General features: G+C 34.3%; 1 protein-coding gene across 1 annotated transcript; it reads right to left on the minus strand.

Annotated features, from left to right (window-relative positions):
• Positions 1-146: 146 nt before the first annotated feature.
• Positions 147-3,532, minus strand: LOTGIDRAFT_116540 (hypothetical protein; the record flags this gene model as incomplete). The annotated part of the gene is made up of 3 exons (XM_009055247.1): positions 147-381; positions 2,853-3,028; positions 3,419-3,532. Coding segments are annotated over 3 exons (525 nt in total), but the record flags the coding sequence as incomplete, so codon positions are not given.
• Between the last annotated feature and the right edge of the window lie 23,349 nt (positions 3,533-26,881).

Below are 26,881 nucleotides of genomic sequence, written 5' to 3' on the forward strand. Positions count from 1 at the left end.
TTTGTGATGTCATACAAATGGTGGTTAAGGGTTCTTATCCTGGTTGTCATGTGATAGTTATCCTTAATGTGCTACCTACATCTAACTTAGCAACCAGGATAAATATTGAGGCGACTTCTTCCGATTCATATTCAAGTGATATTTCTTTAATCTGTACGGTCAAAAGGTAAAATAATCCTTACTTTACACAAAGAAACCATTAAATATCTGAAACTTACCAACAAGCCAATTGCTGTTAAACTGACATTCAATTCTTTATTCTGTAGTCCAAATCTTCCAGCCACCTCTACACAGACTTGTTGATATATGCTTGGAATTATGGGAAGGAAGTCAGTGACTACTACTTGTAGTGACTGGAACGCCGTCTGCACCAATTTTTCTCTGGAAAAAAACAAACCAGAAATGAAAAGAATGAAATTTTACAACCTACACTCAATAGATGAACAATTCTTTTATGAAAGCTTGTTTTCAGGGAAGGAAAGGTTGATTCTCCCAAATGTACAGGCCTAAGATGGAACAAATACTACAAGTGAGGTTAATAAACAGCTGTGGTCTGTACTCCTTTAAAATGAGTTACCTCCCTTTAATAGTCTTTTTTAACTGACCCTTCAAATCACATGAAGAGCCATTTCTAAACCTTTAAATGTAATTTGAAAGCTTAGTTAAAATATTATAACCTTTATCAAAAATCGACATAATAGATTGAGGAAAAAATTCAAAATGGTTAGGCTAGGTGTGTGTTATTTCCAAGTAAAAAACATTACATAGTTTCGCAAGAACTACAGACATCTGATTGAAAATTGGAATGGTGCAAATTGATGCTATCAGTGTCCTCAAAACACATAAAAATTTAAGAAAACCTTTCGTTTAAGTGTCGCAAAAGATATATATGAATACACATGTGACATGAAATATAGTTATTGACAAAAACTTCGCCAGAAAAAAACAAGGGAGAAGCGATACAAGTGTCATATTTCTGAGGTAATTACATTCGGAACAGACGATAATATCCTGTTGATGACATATTCAAATAACTTGCGAACGTTCACGCAATCTTTTTTTCATCCTTCCGTTATATTTATTGATAGCTTCGCTTTCCATTTCTTTCCATTTCCAATACATTCTATAATATTTTTTACAAGGTTTCTAAATTTCCTTTTTGAATCCTTTATGCTATCTTTTGCACGAGATTTTAAATTTTTGAAATTTCATTTTGATTCTTGTCAGAAGAATTTTAAAATCTAAATTTATTTTTGATTGTCTTTTCTATTCTATTTTAAGTTTTGTTTTTTCTTTTAACAGGATTTGTAAATTCCATTGACACTTTCAAATTTGAAAATTACTTTTAGTTTAACAAATCTCAGACACAAATAAGCAGAAGTAATATAGATGTTGCCTGTGGAAAATTTTCTGTTGTAATGTTTTAAACAAAGGAATAATATAACTGATAAAGACTGATTAAGGTTTGGTCACATGATATAAAAGAATTGATATATATTTAATTAACAGTCAATAACTAGTCAAAGCTTAAAGGTAATTAAAGTGTCCACAAAACTTGAACGTTAGTGAACACGGCTTTATTAACCCTTTGCCAGTGTTTTCTGTTGAATAGTCAATGTTAAAGATCTGAGTTGAATTATATTCAATTACTAATAATTATTAATAATCAAAGGTAATTAAAGTGTTCACTATAGATAGAAACCTGAACACTGCATTTTAACCTTTTGCCAGTGTTTTCTGTTGAATAGTCAATGTTAAAGGTCTGAGTTGAATTATATTCAATTAATAATCAAAATCTATAAGAAAAAATGTTCACTATAAGGATAGTAACTTTAATAGTAGTGAACTTTGCTTTAAGCCTTTGCCAGTGTCTTCTAATGTAAAGTAACATTGATGAACACTTCTTTAAACCTTTGTCAGTTACCTTCCCATATGTAAGATCTGAGTTGAATTATAGTCAATTACTTGTCAAAAGATATAGACCAAATTCACGCCTGCTTCAAATTTCACAAATTACATATTATGAATTTTAAACATTTCTGCCACAAAACATGTGTCAGAGGGCACCAAATCAATTTTATTTTTAAAAAGAACCCCTTCAGATGCTCAAATGGAGGCTTCCATAGAGCTGCCGCATTTTTTAATCTCAACCTTGTCCACATTAAGTCAGTCTATCATCTATTTGTACCTCTCAAGAGACTGGTGTTTTCTCTGTTCACAACTCAAAATGTTTTGAATTGTCTTCGAATGTGTACAATTCTCTTCGATTGGTACACATCAATTGTTTTGAGTTCACTTTTATGCATCAAGTATTTTGAGTTTGCATTTACCAAATCAAACATGGCAACCAAGGTTTTTGACATTTAAAGAATTATGGAATCAGACGACAGCCCGCTTGAAAATATCACAGTATTACATTATTTGTAGGGTATCAAATAATCACATGGATTAGTTGTGGAATTAGGAAAGGCTTTGGACAGGATTAGTAAGAGATTTCAACAACCTCTGTCTGTTTTTTCTCAAGAGACTTTGCTTATATATGGTTTCCTGTTTACCTTAAAGAGGCACAGCCTTTTTTTTCCTCAAAAGATGCAAAGGAAATGTGCTGCTTAACTTTTATGTTTTTTGGTGGTTTTTTTTTAAGCATATGGGGTTAAAGCAGAATTGATGCAATGATATGGTTTTCTCTTTACTTAAAGAGGCAGACCCCTTTATTTCAGAAAAAGATTTAAAGGAAATGTACTACTTTTGTTTATTACAGACCTATATAAAATTGACTTTAATTTTAAGATTCCCAGGTTAGCGTAGGAAGCAAAATAACAGAGTTATTCCCAGACTGAAGAGTTACCTACCCCTGATTGTCATTAACAGCACCAATGACCCCTAAAATCAGAGGCCAGCCATGTAGAAGTTGATCACCGTTATTATGTAAGATCTGTAAGACACATTCTAGTTGTTTCTGCCGAATGTCTGAATAGTTAGTGGATGAGATTTCTTGTATAGGTTGTAGTATGGTCTTCTGTAATTTCTGGAATGAAATAGACTTTTACATCCAACAAAGTGGCGGAGCCAGGTTAACATCCAAGGGGGGAGCGATTGCCCGAATTTCTAATTTAGTTACAAGATTTTTGCCCGAAAAACTTGCCCCCTCTGCACCCCCTTTAGCTCCGCCACTGATCCAAGATGACTGTTACATGAGAACAATTTTATCCAGACAGTAATAAAACTTGAATTAAGTTTGAAAGCTTTAATTGTCTTTTGTAGTTTCTGGATTATACTGGAATTTTACATCCAACTTTTCTGCTTCAAATTGGGCAACAGTTGACACTATGCAGTGTAAATGAGAACATTCTGCCAGAGTAGCCACAGTGGCAGCTATCATTGGAATGGTGAAATATCCTCATGATAGTAAACTTACCAGGTTTTCGTTGAGTGGGGTATCAAATTTATAACCTAATGCTGCCTTTACTAAAGATGTAACTGCTTCAGCTCCCCAGCTTCTCATACCTGCGTAAGGATGTTGACAAACCTGAAATCAGAAAATAAGGTTAATAAAAATCATGGTTGGTTAACAATTTGAACCTTTGACAGCATTTTGACCCAAAAATGGATTTTGGTACCACAGGTAGCTACCTGTGATATTTTACCAATTTTCACTATTTTGAAAAATTCAAACTTGGCATCTTCACCACGGTCAAACCAGTTGAGATAGGATGATGAAATTTACACAGCAACCAGATTGAAATCTTAGCTTTCCAATGCCACAAACTGCGATTTGTACCCTTGACAACAACAGATCTATGATCATCGAACTACAGAGAACAACAGACGGTAAGAAGGGGAGGACATAATGCAAGCTTGAGATTTATATTTACAAGAATATAGTTTTTGATAAGCAATGGTTAACAATTTGTACCCTTGACAACAGCAGGTCTATGATCATCGAACTACAGAAAACAACAGTTATAAGATTACCAGATTTACTGGAGGTGTAAGAAATGAAATGAATGGAGTTTTACATCCTGCTTTGTCCCACGAAGTAGGGGAAAGCATTACCGGTTATGCATGGTGGCCCATTATTTTTGCAAAAATATGATAAAAACGAACATGACTGGTAAAAATTTAACCTTAACAACAACTGATGAAAATTAGGTGTGCAGCGGGACTTATGATCTGCATGTATTTGCCAGCAAGTCACGTCTAACACGTGGTGGCGCATTATTTTTGCAAAAATATGATAAAAACGAACATGATTGGTAAAAATTTGACTGATCTAAATTAGGTGTACAGCAGGACTGTTGATCTGTGTGTATTTGCCAGCCAGTCATGTCTAACTGGTTCTTAAAATTGACACCAAAGTAAATTCGACCAATGATATTTTATACCAATTTTATTAACCAAGAAACTTTAGCCATACCTTGTTCTATATAGATGTGATATTATCTAATTTGTCGTAAGTTTTGGTGTAGACTATAAGAATCTATGAAAGCTGGACCAATAACGAATCTCTTAATGCATTCCCAGATACTCTTAGTACAATTAGAGCCATATTTCATAAGGCTAAATTGGAAGTTAATGAACTTTCAATAACCTTTATAATCTAACAACAAAAAGTTCATTTCAGTACAAATTTCTTAAAGAGAAAAACCTCCATTACTATATACGAAAACAAATGAGATTTCAGTTTCCTCTAAACAGAATGAAATCAACGCATTAGTTTCAAAGAAGTGATTCCAATCCCAACAATTGTTTGATTCAATAACTTTGTGTCGATTTAGGTAATCAAATTTAGGGTCAGACACTCTAATATTCGTAGGTCAATATTTGCCGAAGATTGGACCAAGCAAAATAATATTACGTTAACTTTAGGACAATTGCTTCGAAGTAGTTACCTTCAATGGCCATAATAAGCCAATAAATTTGGCGGGAATTTGGTCAGACTGACTAGGAAATGGTTTGTAGTTGAATACACTGATTGCTTTCAGACTGGACGTTATTACTCATGTTTAATGGATAGTCCTGACTTTCCAGTTCTGTATTATTTGATTTTCCAGTCCTTTTTCTAGATTAAGCTTTTAAACACTCATGCCTAGCAACCGCTCTTTATTCTTGGATGACTATGCCCTCTTGACCTCCTTGAGAAATATTTGACGTCCTTATTCCTGTCAAATTTTGATCAATTTCCTAAAAAAAAATTTCTTGAAGACTTTTTCATGTCTTTTTTAACTATATCCCAGAGAAGCAATTCTTATGTGATGCTATATTTATTGATTAACCTGTGTCAAATATGTTATCCCCCCTCTCTAAATTGAAAATGTTCAGTACCCCCTAAAACCTTGGGCATGCTACAGGCCTGATGACCTCAAAGACAAACTCGTACATCTACAATTGAACAATTATCTTCAAGTTGATAAATGCGTTCACCCCTTTAATTTAGAAACGTTGATCAAAAAGCTTAATATAAATACAGACTTCAATTAATTAGTCAAAGAATTAAAGTGGATGAACACACAATGGCACCAAACACAGGAGAAATAGAACCACCAGACCGAATCTTGCTGCCAGGAATCAGAGATCTTTAATCATAGACTTGTGACGATCTCATTTTTAAGTTTTGATTACAGAAGAATAGGGAATACTCAGACCAGATCTTTTTGCTTCTGGCCATAAAAACAAAAATCAGAAAAGAAAAAAGTTTGGACAAAGATTCCATTAAAACCAAATTTTGGCAAGATAAATGATACATCAAACTCTTAAAAAGGTACAAAACATTTGAAAAAAAAAAAAAAAAAAAGAAAAATTTGATAAAAAAATATATATTGCAAAGTTTTAAATAAAGATTTCAGAGTTTTCAAAAATCATATCAATAAAAATATTTTTCAAATTTTCGAGTGTTGTTTTTGAAGAAAAAATAAATTTAATAAAAATAATTTTCAAATTTTTGAAGAAACATTTTCAAGTGATAATAAAAATAAAATATTGTCAATAAAAATATTTGAAAAATTTCAAGTACACTCTCTTTAAATACGTCAATATCGTAAGTCAGACATTTTCTTGCGTAAACGAAGGAGAACAGGGGAGATAAAAAACAGAAGAAGAAAATAATCCCCAATGATCAGCAATGCCATAAAATGGCTATCACTGCGACGGTGTTGATTACTGCTCAGATTACAATTAATCAAGGAGGCCGTTTTCCATGTAATCTCTGTAGTCTTGTATTTCCAGACATCATAAAAACTATTAAAGTTCAACAGTGTACTTTTTGTAGTCTTTTACATCCAGATATGGCATTAATATAAAATTTAACAGTGTACTTTTTGTAGTCTTTTACATCCAGATATGGCATTAATATCAAATTTACCAACTAAAATTTATTGTCTTTTACATCCAGACATGATATTGAATATCAAAACTGCATAATCTTCGTAGCCTGATACTACCAGACAAGTCTAAAGGTCTTTGCTATAGCTACTTCATAAAATGCTTAGTATTAGCAGAATTGCAGGAACTGCAAGACTTCTTTGGAAAGGTGCAAATTGTTTCCCGTAGGAGAAATGCCTGAGGGCAGGCCAAAAATTAAAGGCCTGAAGGGTCAATGAATTTCAGAAAGCTTGAGATGAATTTTGAGGATTTGAGGGCTTAGTTTTCTCTTTTCACAAGCCTGAAGAGACGACCATGGCCGCTACTGGTTTCCTGGTTAAAATTGAGAAGCCTCTCTGTAATCCCGATTAGTATCGCATACCTCTAGTTTGTACATCAACAATTTTGCTTTTATCAATGAAAATGACGTGGATATTCTACACTACCAGTTATTTATAGATTTAACCTTATTTATCTTCACGTGAAGAGTTCTTGACAACAATTATCCAGTATTAACTCACAGCAAAATGACAGTTATCCCCCTTCTTCAAGTTCAACAAAAACATTTTTTCAGGAGAATTAAATTGATTTTATCATTATATGATATGAGTAAAGCACACTTCAATTATTCTGTACCATGAATAAGAGCTTTTATGCCATTTAAAGTGTTTTTATGTTTAGAAAAAGTTTTATAAGGAGATAATATTGATATAGGCGGAGCTTATAATGACGGCAAGCTGTCAAATCAAAATAAAAAATTTCTTTTTTTCTGGCCATCCGCGATCTGACTTGATTGTTACGCATCTCTGGTTCTGTATCCTATTCACTGAAAAGTGTTTTTATGTCAAAAAAAAGTTTTGTAAGGAGATAATATTGATATAGGCGGAGCTTATAATGATGGCAAGCTGTCAAATCAAAATAAAAGTTTTTTTTTCTGGCCAATTATGATCTCACAAGTTTGTTATGCATCTTTGGTTCGGGATCCTATCCACTGAAAAGTGTTTTTATGTTAAGAAAAAGGAGATAATATTGATATAGGCAGAGCCTAATATGACAGTAATTTGTCACGTCAAATCAAAAATAGTTTTTTCTGTTGTTGACTCAACTTGTCCACCATGATCTGACAAGTTTGTCATGTATCTCCTGTTCTGACTCTGTTTTCAGAACTCAGAACTACCATTCAATATATGTCATGTTGGATAAGCACCGAATCATACCTTTCCATATCCTTTCGTACAGAAAAATTGACAGAAAATATAAATTTGATGGAATACTTCCTCTGAACATGTTGACCTCAGCAAAACAAAACAAGAAATGAAGTTGAACGCCATAAACAACAAAATCAAAACAAAATTGCAGATCATTAAAAAAAAACAAACAGAAATCTACTTTCAATTTTATCAATTTGAATCACATTAATCATTATTAAACAAAAAAATAAATTTTAAAAAACTGAGTATAAATGTTACGTTACGGATTTAAGCGAAAAGGGATAAGAAAAGAAAATAGGAAATAAAATTTATAATGATGAATGACGTCTACATACATCCATTTTCTTTGACATCTTGGACAAATTTCAAATAGTTTTATATCTTTGGTAATAATGGTTTCAAATTTTACTCTATTCAAAAGTATCATTTCCGCCATTCCACGACGCTTTCTGATTTCGATTAAATAATTCGCAGACACGGAATAACGAACGAGAATTTCAATCTTCGAGATTTTATCATCATGAATAACGAGGCGTTTCCGACATAACACGACTTTTGTAAATCAAAATTGTTATTGATAAGCTCTTTTGAAATTTCACTACAATTTGGACCAAATTTAAGTGTCCATTTTATTCTAAATGGCTTGCTGCCATGATAACGTCATAGCAACCAAGTGCCAATCAACCATTTTTAACAAGGTTAACAACCTCGGTTCACGAGGGTACTTTCTACCAGCTTGTCCTTGACTGAACCTCTTGGCATGAACTTAGCTAAAATATTCCAGTTTCTGAAACTAAAAGTGCTGATCAAAAACTATTTTAATTGTAAGGAATTTTAAAGTTGAGACATTTCAGCTAAGAATGTTTGATTTTGAATTAAGTAGCTTGTTATCTTATCAGGGGGCTGTAATCTGATTAATTTTAAATTTAATTAACTCAAACTTTCAAATTAATTGGCTCTTCACTGATAATGGAACCGAAATTAGATTTAGTGTTAAAAGTTAAAGTGCATGTTAACATGAAATTGGCATATTTTGATGGGTCTGACCCCATACAGGGTATGCTTACTCTTTCAGACACCTGATACCACTTTTCATTATGAAATACGTACTCGCTTATAATTGATATAATTCCTCAAAAGTGAAAGTGAAAAGTTCATTAGCTGCTACCAAAGTTTCGCCAAAATGTTGTTTTGGATTTCGGGTTTCGTTTCGTGGTTCAGATCATTGGTACTTGGTTTATTTATATTCATAACGTCTTTCATTAGTCTAATCAGGTGCAGGGGAGGGGCTGATAGGGGAGGAGCCGACATGGGAGGGGCTGACAACGGGAGGAGCCGACATAGGAGTGACTGGAAATGAAAAAGGGGCTAGTTGTTCAAATTCTGAGGCCCAGTGCACTACTGGCTATGCAATCAAAGAGAGCCCTTGAATGCAAAAAAGCATAAGTTAATGTCCATGTTCTAGCAAACCTTCCTCCATTGCACACTGCATGGCGTTGTCTCTCTATGTCTTTATAAGTACAGAATAGTAGTAAACTCTATATCATTGTTCAATTCTGAACCTGAATTGATAACTTCCCGTCCAATATGAGATTTAAAAAAACACCAGTAATTTACCCTAAATAGGTTTATCAACTCTCTAACAAAATACACGGGAACCTAAATTAGGTTAAGTCACAAAATCTACATAATGTCCTAAAATTCACAATAAATACGTAAATAGGCACCGTTCAATTGTAAATTAGTCCACATTAATTTTCTGTTTCATTTCACAATATAAATAAACTTCATTTGCTCTATAATCGAAAACCTATTTAAATTTAATTTCGGTGCTCCGCAAATTGAGATCTGACACAAACCATGAAGCAATTTCACCAATTTTCTGTCAAGTCCAAAATTAAAATTGGTGTTTCAGACAACTAATTTGATAGTTTCTGACCAATTTAACATATTTGCACACTTTTCTTGACAAGGCGTCGACTTAATAAAATGTCATTAAAAAAAATTTGTCTATCAACCAAAATTGAGGTTTTTGGACATGAGCAGAATGTCCGTTGACTTTGTACCTAGATAAGGACAACTTCTGAGATTTATTTCACATTGCCTGACAACTCTGGCCCTACCAGTCTAAATAAAATTTTGTTTTTTTATTATTTTTATTTCTAGTATAGCCACACAACGACTTGAGTCTTGAACATTCGTCAAATTAACCTTTTGACCCGGTCTAGGTCCTAACCTGCTTTATCCAATCAAATTTACACCGTCTCCAGTGTTGGCGTTTTGTTTCGCGATCAAAAGGTGTATTTTCAGGAGCAATAGACTAGCTTATCAAGTCCTCAAAACGAAACGAAAGTTGGATCTAATTTTAATGACCCTAAAAAGTTTCGCAGTGACGTTCTTTCTAACCTATCAAAGTGTGTCATGTAGAACATATTTTTTCATAATGATGATGAATTGTGGGATAGCAAAATCTCAAGCGGCTATCATATTACACTGATATGGATTTCGTTAAGCCACAATTTGTCATCATTAAAAAGAAACAGGTTATACCTAACACACTTTGATTGGTTAAAAATATCAATATTAGAACAGGATTGTAGTAGAAAGCTTGTTAGATTATAGTGGAGACAAAAAAAAGAAACAAATTTCAATATATTTTTCAATATGGACTCCAAAATGGACATCAATAATTCTGTTCAACATTTCTTGAGTAACATTGACAAACCCACATAATAGTACGTAACATTAAAAGCTAAATAGCTTTTCAACGACGATATTTTGGTCAATTCTCTTAACTATCTCCGTCAATGGTCTCCTCGGGCCACCATTTTTAAGCTATATAATCATACTAATGACAATAGTCCAGCTTGATAAAGACATTAACTTTTTAAAATCAACATTAACAGTTGTATTGTGACATTTCGTTAAATTACTTTAATCAAAAATGACCAACTCAAAGGTTGTAAATATAAAATTTTAATGCGTCTGTAATTGTTGTTACTTGGACTTGTGGGTTTTCTGAATTAATATTTTTCTATGGCTTTGTCTGCTGGGTTTGACAAGTAAATGTTAGAATTGACAGACAGGGGTGTTTAATGATGGGTTACCTTATTTAAATCCAAGACCACTATTGACAGTTTCAGACGTTCAAGATGGGTTACCTTATTTCCATCAAAAACCAGTATTGATAGACCTTTAAAGATGGATTACCATATTTTCATTTATTCATAGAAATATTCAGTTATTGGAAGGCTAATATTAACAATGGCTTCCATCCATATCATTTAGATTTCAAGTTAAATATAGGTATAAGCCCTTCTGACAAGAGTGAAATTTTGCATAGACTTGGTATATTTCTGATTGGGCTAATGAAGACAGCCAATGCCATGCAGTGGGCAATAAGGTTACTTGTGTCAGCACCTTTGAAAAAACCACTAAAATTGTGTGGCCAGAAGTTCTCATTGTGAGGCGAGAAGTCCTCATTGTGTGGCTGGAAGTCCTCATTGTGTGGCTGGAAGTCCTCATTATGTGGCAGGAAGTCCTCATTGTGTGGCGAGTAGTCCTCATTGTGTGGCTGGAAGTCCTCATTGTGTGGCTGGAAGTCCTCATTGTGTGGCCTGGTGAGAAGTCCTCATTGTGTGGCTGTAAGTCCTCATTGTGTGGCTGGAAGTCCTCATTGTGAGGCGAGAAGTCCTCATTGTGTGGCTGGAAGTCCTCATTGTGTGGCTGGAAGTCCTCATTGTGTAGCAGGAAGTCCACATTGTGTAGCAGGAAGTCCACATTGTGTGGCAGGAAGTCCTCATTGTGTGGCAGGAAGTCCACATACCCAGTAACATTATTTTGCATCAAACTTGTACTCAAACAGTGTGCAAAAAGTGTGCTATCTTTTGTTAGCATCCCTGTACATTTACCACATTCTTTAATATATCATATCCCAAACCCTAACAGGAAGTTCACATACCAAAAGCTATTTTAGAATTCTTATCTTAACAATAGAAATACAATCCACATTTGATAGAGTTAGTTGACGAAAAGCCTTTAGGGACGTTGATTGTCTACGATTAAAGCTTCTGACCTAATATAAACCAATCCTGATGTAGGTAATCAACCAAACTAACCAATCACAACTTTTCTTACAAGGAAATAATCTATAAATACATATAAATGAAATGGACTATAATTTGCGCCTGAGTGGACAAAGAGATAAAAAGATTTTGATGAAATAGACTATATTGTAATATTCATGGTTTATCGGATAAATAGTAAGACTTTTACCAAATTATTGTCTCGTTTTTACCATTATTCCAACTTAATCAGACATTTTTCTACTAGTAACTTCTCATTCTTTAGGTATTATGATGGGATAAGTCATATATCATATTGAACATTGCTTAAAGGAGGACTTTCCTCTATACAAAGAGTTTCATTTTGACAATGGAACTTAAACAGAAATGTTGTCTGTAAATGGTACTTGAAAGAAAATGATTTTGACGATGATACGCCAAAAATGGTACTTTCATCAGAAATATTCTCTGTTCACAGTATTGATAACAGAAATAATCTGTGTAAATGGTACTATACCCTATATTCATTTGATAATGGTACTTTCAACTGAAATATTTTCTATTAATGGTACTTTTGAGAAAATCATTTTGACAATGGGGCTTTCATTTGACAATGGGACAATGGTACTTTCATTTTGACAATGGGACTGAAATATTCTCTGGAAATGGTCTTTAAACAAAAAGTGATTATTTTAGTACTTTAAACAGAATTTTTCTAAATTAAATGCACTCATTGTCTGTAAACAGTACTTAAATGGAAAATCATTTTGATAAAATATACTAACAATCCGAACTCCAAAACAAAACTGGAAATTTAAAACAACATTTTAGCGAAACATTGATAGCAGCTAATGAACTCTTCACATGAGGAAGTTTATCAATCATAAGTATTTCATCATGTACTTTTAATAGAATTTTGATCACAGCACTTTTAACAGAAAATGACTAAGTTTGATCTAATAATTATATTGGGGTATAATTTAACAGTCTGAATTGTCAATTATGTACCTTAAAGGGAAACTGTCTGGCATCATAGGATACAACTATATTTAGTCATGTTATCTGACCTTTCAGGATGAGCATCAAGGGAGATGTGGAGGCTCAGTGAGTTACATGCTTGCTAACCTGCAGGTCAGGGTTAATCATGAATCAAGATAATACTTGATTTAATACAGATATTAAACTTTTTCAAACAAGTATATAAATTTGTTATTTTGACAGAATATATCCACAGAGATTTTTCTCAAAACTGAAATTTCTGGGATATCCACCTTTAAAGATCGTATCAAGTTATTATTGAATAATTTCAGCCTTTCATCTCAGCTTATTTAACCCTTTCTCAGTGGTTCAATCAGCTGGAATAACAGGAATTATTCTCTCTTGATGCCTGACTGGAACCTTGATGACCATTTTACGAGTGGCGTTAAAGAGACATGGCTATAAAACATGTCACTTGCTCATTACTGTCAATCAGAACAGTATATACGACAAGGGCACCTCGCTTAATTTGCTTTGCTTGAACTCTTGATGTGTTGGTAGTCTTGTATGGCGGTAAAAAGACAAGCTATAAAACATGTCATTTGCTTGCAAGTGTCAATCAAAACCATTAAAATACATCAAAAGGACGAAAGGGAAAGGAGTTTTTTATGGCTGTGGTAAAGGGATCCCAGTCAGGTTCGCATGTCTTGAACTCTTGATGTGTTGGCAGTCTTGTATGGCGGTAAAAAGACAAGCTATAAAACATATCATTTGCTCGTAAGTGTTAATCAAAAGCAATATATGCATAAAACACCCCAAAGGGACAAAGTCATGTACGTTTCTAGCAGCTATTCCCTTCCTTCAGTGGCGCTTATTTTGACAGCGGCTAATACCCATTTTTTTAATTTCCAACTTTTCTGCTCAAATTAAGGCTCATGAGGCTGGAAACATCATTGCAGTGTGCAATGAGGATAACTTTTCTGCTAGAGTTGAGGCTTATGAAGCTATAAATTATCATGCAGTATGCAATGAGGCCAACCTTTTACTGACATCATTCTTTATCAATTTCCAACTCTCAAAGGATGTAGAATTTATGCCACAATGAATCTTTGACATAGACTGAATCAATCTTGCAAGCTGACTCCCTCGTGACATTAAAGATTGTTTTCTCTGGTGAAATATGGTGCTTTTAAACATTTCAGACCAAATTTGAATATCATTCTCGTAAATCATGCTGCAAAAAAACTCTTAAACCATCTTGAACTTGAACAGTGGCGGCGCCAGGCTTCAGGAACCAGTGGGGCCAGAAAAGAGGCTGGCCTATCTTTGACCCCACGCTCCCCCCACTTTCAAATTTTTGATCATTTTACATGGCGACAGAATAGTCTGTGACCTTGCCTTGGAAAATGTTGTGGCCTCTACTTGGCCCTCTCACCTAATGTTTCCTAGAAACGACACTGCCTGGAGCTGGGCGTACAAAAAGAGAGCAGACTGACACAATGGGGGGAGTGGGGGCAATTGTGATTCCAGAAGCAGAAGCCATAAGCACAACCCTTCCGAGTGATCTACCCCAAGAAAAATGTTCATTCTGGGGCAAAAGTTGTACAATATTGTGGGGTGGGGGAGATCCAAAAACCCTCCTTATACCCTATGAGTGAGTTCAATTTATGACAACCTACCCCAAAGAAATTTAAAAAAACAATACATTTCCTTTGGTTCATTTTGACACATATGTTGGGCCAAAGTCATCCAAAACTCATCTTCGAAAGTGAGGGTACCATTGGGGTATTACTGTGGGGTGGGGCTGATCTACCACCTACCCTTATACCCCCCTGGCACCATCACAGACCATGAAACAATGCCCCATCATCCTGATTAGTTAACTATTTGACAGAAGCTTTATGATGTTAAAACATTAAAAGTCCCTGGAGAGACAAGATTGGCGACAAAATGTTGCTTTGACATTTCAAAATAAATTAACAAATCCAAGCACAAGACGTGGAAATTAAAACCAATCGATGACAAATTGTATAAAGAGCCACACCGGATCCATTAACAAATACTACGCAGACGACGAAGATAACCTAGTTGTTTCCCCTTGAGACATGGTTTTAGTCCCTGTCAGAAAGTAATAGTTTAATCAAGGTTTTACTCCATTAGATCTGTATTAGTTCAGTAGACCAGGATTGATGATTTGACTTCTTTTACAAGTCAAGTCAGACTTGCCTGGCTGTTGAGCTAGCAGTATTCTTGTAGTATTTACTCTGTTGAATCTTTATTAGTTTATCAGATCAGGATTTGTGATCTGCCTCTATTTGCCAGTCAGAATTGAGATAAAGGTGCCATGCAGGGCTCTTGATTTGATTATATTTAGGATGTATTTGCCAGTAAGGATTTGTTTTGTTTACGAATTTGACTGTAGGCCTAATTAGCTGGTCAAGCATGAATTACCATGAGTTTTTTTTTTTAGAATGAGTAAGCTTACCATCTCTTCCTTTTGTTGAAACAGGAAGGATATCTAACCAGATGTTATGATTCAAAATTTGATTAGTTCGGACATGTGTTTGAAAAATTTGATAAGTAATCAGCATAAATTACCATATATAGTATTTTTGGCAGTAAAATATACAGAATTATTCCAATCATTAGCAGACGGTATGAATTCTATACAATAAATGTCCCATCTCAATTCGTATACTAGTATATTACATATAATTGGTATTCAAAATACTAAATAATACTGGTTCAAAACTAAATCTATTGCTTTTTAGGCCGTTGGGTGGATTCAATTCTCGATCGGCGAGTGATAGTCCGATGACCTTTAATAAGTCATCTTAACTCATAATCCCAGTCGACCCAGCTGTAAATGGGTACAGATAATCCAGGAAAGATCAATGCCAAGAGGTTTAACCAAAGACCAACTGGTAGAAAAGATCCTTAACTGTGAACTTAAGTTGTAATACATATAGTTGTTTCTTTCCTCTTCTTTCTTAATCAAAAACATCAAAAAATTTAAAGTAAATTTGATCATTATAATCTATTGGTGCTTAGACGCAAAATACTATTTGTAAGACTATTGTCCTTTTACTCAGTACTTTAGAGTATATTTCAAATCTACAAGTCCAAATTGAGCTAGACCAGTAGGGGTAAGAGAGTAAGGTGAGGGGAGAATGTTGGTGGGACTTGGCCTGGCTATGGTGTTGAATCTTCAGTGACAATTCTGAGAACCCTTCTCAGGCACCCTTCAACGTATTGTCTTGACCTCTAAGAGTCATTAGCTGTTTGGTACCCCCTGGGGATACTGGTGCCCAAAGATCAAAAACATAGAATCTAAACTTACGCCAGAACAACAGATATCTTCAAGTAGAATCGTGATCTTTTAAACGTAAGTTTCAGAGGATTATATGACAAGTATAAATTGGACGAGAAACAGTCATCGATTTTGTCATATTCAAATTAATTATTTCAAATGACAAGGGGAGATAATCAATAAAAATACTAGAAACATCAGAAGATAACGAGATCCTTCAAATTTCATCATCGTTGAATGTCGTAATGCCCTACTGGATATATACTTGTATATCACATAAATTGTGTCTTTCTGAATTCGCTCAATGTTAAAGATCCCTGACAAAAAGTATTTGAAGTATTGCAAGTATGGGCTGTAGCACAATTGGATAGAGTGTTGGAATATTTACATGATGTCATTTTCATGATAATGTTGAACAAATGGTTATGGGTTCTTATCTCGGTCAGCATGTAGAAAATCTAGTGACCTTAAATAAGTCGACCCTGCTGTAAATAGTTACTGGAGAGATCATTGTCAAAAAGTTTAGCAAAGAATCAAAGAAAATGAAATTATCTTTGTGTTGGATGTTATGGAAGATACTCCCCTATAGAAGCACTGGCCAAGGTCACAAAAAGAGAACATAATTCCTTTACATCAATAAGATTCAATTAAAATGGTACTATAAATGTTCTGTGCTGTGTGCAAAGAGAAATCACAACAATGTAAATTCTGAAAAGACTGAAATAATACAATGCTTAGAAATAATAAAAAAAAAATTGTTTTAAACACATAATGCAATTGTTTCAGAGAGTTATTGGAATGGGGTTATTTTGTAAAAAAAATAGTGTTTCTTTCTTTTTTCCGCTATTTTACAAAAAAATGTTTGGCAAAATGCTTCTTTACTTGTCGCTAGTACAAAATATAAAAAATGACGATAACAAATATTCTGAGCACTTGTAAACAGTTTTAAGTGGAACTATTTGTTACAACGATATCTCCGAAGAACACACGTCTGCTTGGCTTTATTACCGACCAATCAAATCAAAGTCTCATCAATCATTGCCAGTTCACATTAAACACCGCTCATCCCAAGATTGTTTTTGCCCGATCGTTTATAAATTTGCGCTCGAGCGAATTATAAAGCATCATTAAATGATCTCATTGTCCTATAAAGCATTCACGGTTTTATCGTGTCCAACATGATGGATGACTGGATATTCTAGACTATACAAGTAATTGTCTGGATTGATTGAGACAGTGATGAGATCGACTCAGAGTTTATGGTTTGACGTGATATAATATAACGCTGAAATGATTTTTATATTGATGTCATGTTTGCATGTTGTCAATATCCTATTACTTTTGATCAGGTTGTTTAGAAGTATTTTTTGATCAGATTAGTTTTAGATGTCTGTTTTTCCACTGATAAATCCTTGCTGTATGAGTTGCACTGAAGGACAGGGATTTGCAGGCGGATATGCTTTTGTTGTACAACTGCTGTTTTTTGTTAAGTCATTAATATTTTGTCCATATATTTTCATAGAAGAATAAGTCATGTTGTTCTGTTTTCCACTGATAAATTTTTGTTGTGTATCTTCAACTGGCAGAGAGGATTTGTGGCTGATACGCTTTTGTTGTACAACTGTTATTTTGTGATCATGTTATTAATTTTGTCCATATTTATTCATGGTATAAAAGTCATGCTGCTCTGTTTTCCACTGTTAAATTTTTGTTGTGTATCTTGCACTGGAGGAAGGGAGATTTGTGGTTGATACACTTGTTGTTGTACAACTGCCGTTATCTGTTTAAAGCATAAATAAGTCATGCTTATCTGTTTTTTTGGCTGTGGTACAACTATTGTTATTTCGTCATCAAGCTATTCATTTTTTTCCATTATATTTTTAAATCATGCATTAGAACCTAATGCCTCTATGAGTTAATACCTGATTTGTCTTTAAGGAAATGTAAAGTTTTCTTTTTATGCATATTGGGGAACTGATATTATCGATATTATACGCAGCTTCTGCTCTGGGCTGTAGATATTATAAGCAGCTTCTGCTATGGTCCTTAGATATTATAAGCAGCTTCTGCTATGGCCTTTAGATATTATAAACAGCTTCTGCTATGGCATGTAGATATTATAAACAGCTTTTGCTATGGTCTGTAGATATTATAAACAGCTTTTGCTATGGCCTTTAGATATTATAAGCAGCTTTTGCTATGGCCTGTAGATATTATAAGCAGCTTCTGCTATGGCATGTAGATATTATAAACAGCTTTTGCTATGGCATGTAGATATTATAAACAGCTTCTGCTATGGCATGTAGATATTATAAACAGCTTCTGCTATGGCATGTAGATATTATAAACAGCTTTTGCTATGGCATGTAGATATTATAAACAGCTTCTGCTATGGCATGTAGATATTATAAACAGCTTCTGCTATGGCATGTAGATATTATAAACAGCTTCTGCTATGGCCTGTAGATATTATAAACAGCTTCTGCAATGGCCTGTAGATATTATAAGCAGCTTCTGCTATGGCCTGTAGATATTATACGCAGCTTTTGCTATGGCCCTTAGATATTATAAGCAGCTTCTGCTATGGCCTGTAGATATTATAAACAGCTTTTGCAATGGCCTGTAGATATTATAAACAGCTTTTGCTATGGCCTGTAGATATTATAAACAGCTTCTGCTATGGCCTGTAGATATTATAAACAGCTTTTGCTATGGCCTGTAGATATTATAAACAGCTTTTGCTATGGCCTGTAGATATTATAAACAGCTTCTGCTATGGCCTGTAGATATTATAAACAGCTTTTGCTATGGCCTGTAGATATTATAAGCAACTTTTGCTATTGTTGTTTTTAATGTTCTTTTTCGAACTTTTATAGCACTCTCCCAAAAAATGAAAAAAAAATGAAAAAATGAAAACACTGTATCTTTAACTATGAAATCTTTTCAATACTCCACACACAACAATCAACAGTGTTTAAGTACCTGTGTTCTTTACTTCAAGCCTGATTTAAGTTAAAATTGACGAACAATCAACAATATCTTGATGGTACGAACATTTTTATTGATTTCCATATCACACATCTAATAATCTTAGTTCAAGCGCAATCAAAAGATAATTTCAGAAATTATCGCAATAAAGCAGTCTATTTTGTTTCATTGAGTGTAAATATAATTAAACAGTTCTCATAGTGAAGATTAAAATGATAGCATGCCTGACATGATAACATATGTCAACACACTAATTTTTGTCAGTAAGCTAATTCTTCAAGGGATTGTAAAGACGATTTGTAATCTTTGTATATAGCCTGTAGCACACGGAGCCTCGATTTATATTCCCATCCCAACGACTAGATGCTTTTTCCATGTCAGCCCCTCTTACCTACATCACTGACAGGGGGAAACCAGGATGAAAAATCCGAAAGTATTATCTCGACCTATGCCAGGATTGAACCCTGGACCTTCAGGTTAACGAGCAAGCGTCCAACTCACTGAGCCACCGCAGCTCCCTTATGTGCATTAGAAACACTGATAGCATCAATTTGTAACATTTGAATTTTCAGTCAGATATCTGTTGTTCTTGCTATTTCATTAAAACTAAGCATGATCTAAGCTTTATGGCATAACTTCCTTTGCGATTGTCGAATAGCAGGAACCACAGACTGAAAATTGTGGAGCTGCAAGTCAATGCCACCATTGTCCTCAATACACATAAAAAGTTTAGAAAACCTCTTTAAAATCTTTTTAAATCAGAACTGAAAGTACAAAATCGTTGGTGAATATCGTTTCTGGTATGTCATCTATTAAGATGTTTTTTGACCATCTTCAACTGCATGTAATTTCCCTAGAAACCAAATTTCTCAGTTGTTGAAATTCTTAACGTGATTTCATCTCATTGAAATGAAATTATGACAGCATTAAAACGTAAATTGAAACTCAATATATGCAATAAGCTTTTAAATCTCAGTTTTCAACTGCGTTAAATTTCTTTATTTTACTCGAACTCTTTGAAAAGTTAACACCATTTAGAAATTGCGTTTAATATTTTGACAAGAATACGGTTGAATTTAATGACTTAAAAAAACGACAATGAATATTATTACTTAAGATGAGAATATCAGAATGATTACTTTGAATTTGTGATGAATAATTTTACATCTTCAATGTCACTGTATCCTGCACACGATCGGGTGATTGACTTAAAGTGCACTTGTCTTGAGTCTTCACCAGATATGAAAATGAAGTGAATGGAGTTTTACGTCCTACTTTTCTGCACCATGTGGGCTAATGAAGATCGGCAACGCCAGCCAAGGGAAATTTTGTCAGGACTTCGGCATTAGGCTGCTTTTTTTTCGATTTTCCAACTGTCGAAGGATGTTTAATGTGCACAGACTGTGGCTGGGCCTCGGTTTATTGTCCAATACAAACGGCACCTTTTCCAGCCGCTCAGATAGAGCAACTGATCGAGTTGAAAACTTGTAGCTGCTTCACCAGCTGCTCTAGAAATGAAATGAACCATAGAATTGTGCAGCTGCTAGAACGACTGCTAGCATTGAAAAGGTTAAGAAGTTGGATCAGCCGCTCGGATTTTATATAAAAAAATGTGGCCAGTAGAGCAGATACTAGTGTTTTATGGGCTGCTAGGGTAGAACACATCATGCAATAATGCAGCTGTTTTTGATTATATCTGGTAATTGTGTGACTTATAGAGCAGTGACAGAAGGGGTTAATAAGACAAAAACATAAAAGTTCTAAGAGTTATTTCTGATAGGAATCTATACAAGTTTATATTGGTAATGAGAAGGTTCTTTAAGTATGTGGACTACGGAAATGTTGAACATCGTCAAGTACCGACGTCAAGTACCACAAGTTTGTGATCACTAATTAACTAATTTATAAACAATCATCATCTTAATAACAAGAATATCGGGTTGTTGGATCAAAGGTTGTATAAAGAAGACTCCTACTACTTTCGACAGAGCAAAATGAATATGAATGTTTCAATTCTTGACCATACAAGTGCATACAAATGAATAAAGAATAAAGAATAAATACAACTGAAATCCCGAACTATGAGTTCTTGAACAATCTTCATAATCCGACATATTTTTACAGTCCCTGTGTATGTTGGCTTAAGTAGAGTACACTGTATTTGTATGTAAAAATCTTTTTACACCATAAGGTACTGCACATAGTAACAAACAGAACAACAACCAGCTTGACAACAACACAAACTTAACCATAGCAACAAACAGAACAACAACCTTGACAATAACACAAACTTAACCATAGTAACAAACAGATCAACAACCACCTTGACAACAACACAAACTTAACCATAGCAACAAACAGAACAACAACCTTGACAACAAGCACAAGATTAACAAAAGCACATGCCTTAACAAATGCACAAGATTAACAAAAGCACAAGCTTCAACAAAAGCACAAGATTAACAAAAGCACATGCCTTAACAAAAGCACATGCCTTAACATAAGCACAATATTAACAAAAGCACATGCCTTAACAAAAGCACAAGATTAACAAAAGCACAAGCCTCTACAAAAGCACAAGATTAACAAAAGCACATGCCTTAACAAAAGCACATGCCTTAACATAAGCACAAGATTAACAAAAGCACATGCCTTAACAAAAGCACAAGATTAACAAAAGCACAAGCCTCAACAAAAGCACAAGATTAACAAAAGCACATGCCTTAACAAAAGCACATGCCTTAACAAATGCACAAGATTAACAAAAGCACATGCCTTAACAAATGCACAAGATTAACAAAAGCACATGCCTTAACAAATGCACAAGATTAACAAAAGCACATGCCTTAACAAATGCACAAGATCTAACTTGACAAAAGCACAATTTCACATTGACAACTTCACAACAACACAAACCATCCAGTAGTTGTAAAGAAAAGAATGATAAATAAGGAGAGAATGATCGGTTGGCGACATGATGAGATTGAAATAATCCCTGGTTGAATCGCAAAGACCTCATTATGCTGATGGTCACTCACTTAACGATGACCTCAGGTCAATCTTTGTCCACCATTTTCTTTAGAAATTACACCCATTTATAAACAATCTTGTTACTTGGCTGATTCAATTCTGCGGTCTTTTCATCGGCTATGATCGTGTCTCAATTGGTGTCCCATGATGCCAGATTCAATTCAGCACCATTCATAACCAACTGCTTCACGGACAATATGGATTTGATCTAATTCAATTGCAGGGGCTCTGTGGAACCGAACATTCAATTATAAGTTCCTGAAGGTCACCTCTCTCGATAGAAATTTTTCAGATTTTAAAGTAAAAAATGGTCCATTTCATGCAGTACCCAACTAAGTCAAAATCATGGTATTATGCATGTTAATATTTTTTAAACATTCAATAATTTTGAGTTTCATTTTTACTGCACCTGTTTAGTCTAATAGACCGTCTTTAAAGCCTCCTTTTCCAATCCCACTAACTCCAAACTAATCATATTTTACATCATTAAATTTGGAATTAAGCTATTTGACGATACTTTCAGATGAATTTTACCTTCACACATTTCCAAGAGAGGACAGTTATAAGCCTATTTACTTGCTGTTGAGAGAGAGTGTTTAATGACGTCAAATAGGCTATTAATTCATATGTTGTCGCCATCATTTCTATTGATGATGTAATTTGCGTTATGAACCTCACTTTCAGTGTCTTTAAAACAGAGGCGTAAATAAGGTCTATGAATTTTAGAAGAATGGGCAATAGTATGAAGTGTACAATAAGGTGAACTTCACAACTAAAGGAGATTGGATCTAGGACCACATGATATCCTCTTTTACTTTTCAACTTAGGGAGCTTTCAAAATGTTGGACTTTTGTTCGCTCCCTTTGATAACACACGAAAAAAAAAATTCTTGCTTCACAAAAAAAAAGTGCTTCAGCAGGACTACTCAAAATTTTTGTCGCGGAAGAAATTAAGAATTATACTTTATTTCTGTGAGTACTTTTGAAACTTGTGAAGAATTAACAGGAATTAGCCTATTCATTCCCTTTAACAATAAACCATATACAATCATCTACTTTCGCTTTATCTCATTTCAACATCAGAATTATGGGAAATTATCTGAAATACATTCTAAGTAATTTTCTTCAGCTAATATTGACGTCTCTTTAACGTACAAAATTCACCCACTAATATTTAACTAAACTCTATAGAAAATCGTTATCATTTTCCTTTCACGTGGAAAAGTAGAAATTGAAAGTAGAAGAATATCTGAGAAAATTGATAGCCTTGGTCTATTAAATGTCAGAAAGAGGTTAACTTCTGTTTTTGCTTTGAATTGTTGTTTGATTCATTGGTTTTGATAGCCTGACACATGTTGGGGTAGCCTGTGTGTCTGTGGCCAAGAGGGAAGGGCAAGGGGCTGGGGGATATGTTGGCTGGATGTGTGGGGAAGGGGAGGAGAGGATGTCACACTAAATCAAAAAGTATATTGGGAATGGCAATGATATTTTTCAGGACCAATTCTTAACATCCCTCCTTTCACCTTCAACAGATGCTCATGGTCCAAACTCCAACCAAATTCTAAACCAATTTAAATCGTTGATAAAAGACGGACCAATGGAATGGAAGACCGAAATTAGAATAAGTGACCCAACTACCACTCAAATTCTGAACAAATTCAACTAGTTAATAAACGACTTAACGAAATAATAAATCTGCCAAATATACCGCAGGATTTCAGGCCAGATTTCTAAAACTTAACTGATCCAATTTAATAAGTTGATAAATGACGGCACAAACATCGAATCTGCCAACTAAATTCTGGCATAATGTGACCAAAGAGAAAAATCTGACAGTAGTTAATTTACTTGGAAACCACAAAAAGCTCATTAGTCTAGACTATCCAGTCATTTGATTAGAAATAATGAAATGAAACCTAATTAAACTGCATCGATTTCAAGTAAACAGGTCTATAGAAATAGAAAAATACCAAGGTATAAGGTCACCCATCAGTATTAAGAACATCCATTAAACCAAAATGGTGAAATAGGGTGAAGTTGGTAAGGTCATTTAAAATCGGAAATTAAGTCAAAGCCTACTTATATACATATGATCAGGCTAAATAAGACTTGAAACATCATGCAGTGTGCAATAAAGTTAACATTCAGTGGTCTAAAGAGCAATATTAGCTGAATCAAGGGTTATAGGTAAACAACTCATATACCCTTTAATAGGTCATGATGACAGTAAGAAATATGGAGGTTCTTGTCATTAAATATTGGGGAAGTGATTTAATCTTGATTATATCAGAAAAAGAGCAGAATATGACACTCTTCAAGAATCAAGGGTTACATGTAAAAGACTCATATACCTTTCTTGAATCATAATGGCAGAAAGATTTTGACTAGCTCATATATCCTACTTAAAAGATTCTTATGTAATTAAAAATTGAGAAATCCAAACCATGACAGAAAAATGCAAAATATGACACTCTTCAAGAATCAAGGGATACATGTAAAAGACTCATATACCTCTCTTGAATCATAATGGCAGATACAGTAATAAAAAAACATCTTATGACATTCAATACTGAGAGAAAATCAGAATGTGGTATTCTTAAAGAGACAAGACTTACATGTCCCCAAAAAACAGAAAGAAATGAGGAAGCAATTGAAGGAAGATTATGTCACAATATAGCACCTGAAAGTGACAATATTCACGAAGCAAGACACCATGAGGAGAAATATTGACATCTGAAAAAGCCATTGATGTCAACTTCTGAGGATGTTGGTTATCTGAAAATCTAGTACGGAACTGAACTGAATATAGAAATTGGAGCAAAACAAAAGGAAAGGAGCATAACCGGAAAATCCATAACCATACCTGAACAGTGGAATTTCTCTGAATCATTATGGGGGAGTTGGGAGGAAGGTTTGGGCAAGCAGGGCCACAGAATTATCAAGGGGGCCAAGAGGCAATTCTTTTTCAATGTAGTAATGATAAGAAATTCGAAAAGGGGGAGGGGGGTGTAGGGACGGCAATGCCAGATTAGCCTCCATTTGAAGTGACCCCCCATCACTGGAACAACTTTACTCTTAATTATTCATACCACTTTTCAGTATAAAAATCTTGTGTCTAGTTCATCTACAATTCAATTTAAGTTCAGATAACTTTTCAGATTTCAAATCTGGTGTTTGGTTCATCTACAATTAAATCAAACTAATGAGGATAATGTTATTCTTTAAATAGTATATAGATAAGCTTGATCAATTTGATCAATTTAAATTGAGAAAACTTTTCATAATGTAACTCTTGTGTTTGGTTCATCTACAATTAAATCAAACTAATGAGGATAATGTTGAAGTCTCTATATAGTGTCTATAGATAAGTTTGATCAATTTAACTTCAGACAATTTTATCCGTTGAAATAGCATTAAAGAATTAAAGTCCACTAGAAATTGCATTTGGTTACTTATTTTATTTGCATTTAACGAGCGAAGAATCAGTGAAAAATTCTCCTTCACAGTGTGTGTAATGGAAAAAAGTCGTAAACAAAGACTGGAATGGATGAAAAAGTCAATTGTTTGATGATTTAGGTTGAAAAGGAAGTCAAATCCCTTTCAGGAGGCCTGTTAACCAGGCTGATATGGAATGATCTATGTCTTCGGTGCCAATAAATGGAATCTGATTCCTGTAAATTACGAAATAAATGGCTTGAGAGTCTTTGTATGGGCATTACAATGGAATTTCCAGCTTAAAGGACATTTGCACCACAATGGAATAATTTTTTAAAGGGATATAGCCATTTAAATATTTGCTTTACCAGCTGATAGAGGTGAATTCAGCTGTATGTATCACTTTCCAAAAAAACAAAATCTGAACTCAAGTTCATCTACAATTCATCTTAATTATATCATAAAATGTTTAAACTGCCATCACTTCAAGAGTTGATTAAATGAAAATTAAAGAGAGTTAAATATCTACTTCATAAGCTGATGGACAAATTTAAGCTGTACATATCACTTATCAAAAATAAAATCTGACATCAGGTTTGCCTGCAATTAAATTCTAATAGTTTTTAAAAGTTTGCAATTGCAATTCCATTAAAACCGAGTGTGTAGCTAATGCAAATGTCCTTAGAATATTTCAGTGACTTTTGCAATAGATAAGAATTTAAAAATTTCTGAATTTACAGGAACCACAGACGTCTGAAGAAAAATTAGAATGATGTAAATAAAGCAATAAATGACCCTCATAAAAAAAACAAGAAACCTCCATGCTACCCCTTCTAAAATGGAAACAGAACACATACACAAAAAGTCTGCAGCTTTTGAACACCCAAATGACAACAATCTCTGAAATACCATCAGTTACCACGAGCAGATTTAGAGTTTTTGTAAGTGATAAAGGATAGCTTGTTAGAGGTGTGAAAATAAAATGGTTACAAAGCATAAAAAAATAATTAAATCAAATCCTGGGAGATTTCAGATCAGGCAAGAACATCAATAACCTACGCAGAGTTTTTTTTTCCACATTTTATAAACTTTTAGTCCGAAACTCATACAGCCTATGAATTTGCTGATGGATGATGGCCTGGTGGAGTGAGAAAAACTCGCAATATAGTATAGTATTTCTTTCTGTTTCTTTGGCCTGAAACTCTAAGGGGGGGGGAAGGGGGACGGTTCCCCCCTGTCAGTGATGTAGGTTGTAGGGGCTGACATGGAAAAAGTGTCTAGTCGTTAGGATGGGACAATAAACTAAGGCCCTGTGTGATACAGGCTGTGCATGTTGAAAATCCCTCTAAATAGAGAACAGTTGGAAATAGAGAACAGAGTTATCTAATGCTATTGTCCTAGCAAAGTTTCCCCCATTGTACACAGTATGTACAACCTGCTTTACTCTGACCTTTTAAAGATCAAGCATACTGAGAATAAGCCCTGAACCACCGTGGATTCTGGCAA

This window comes from Lottia gigantea (assembly GCF_000327385.1).
Source record: "Lottia gigantea unplaced genomic scaffold LOTGIsca_24, whole genome shotgun sequence".
Taxonomy (NCBI): Eukaryota; Metazoa; Mollusca; class Gastropoda; family Lottiidae; genus Lottia; species Lottia gigantea.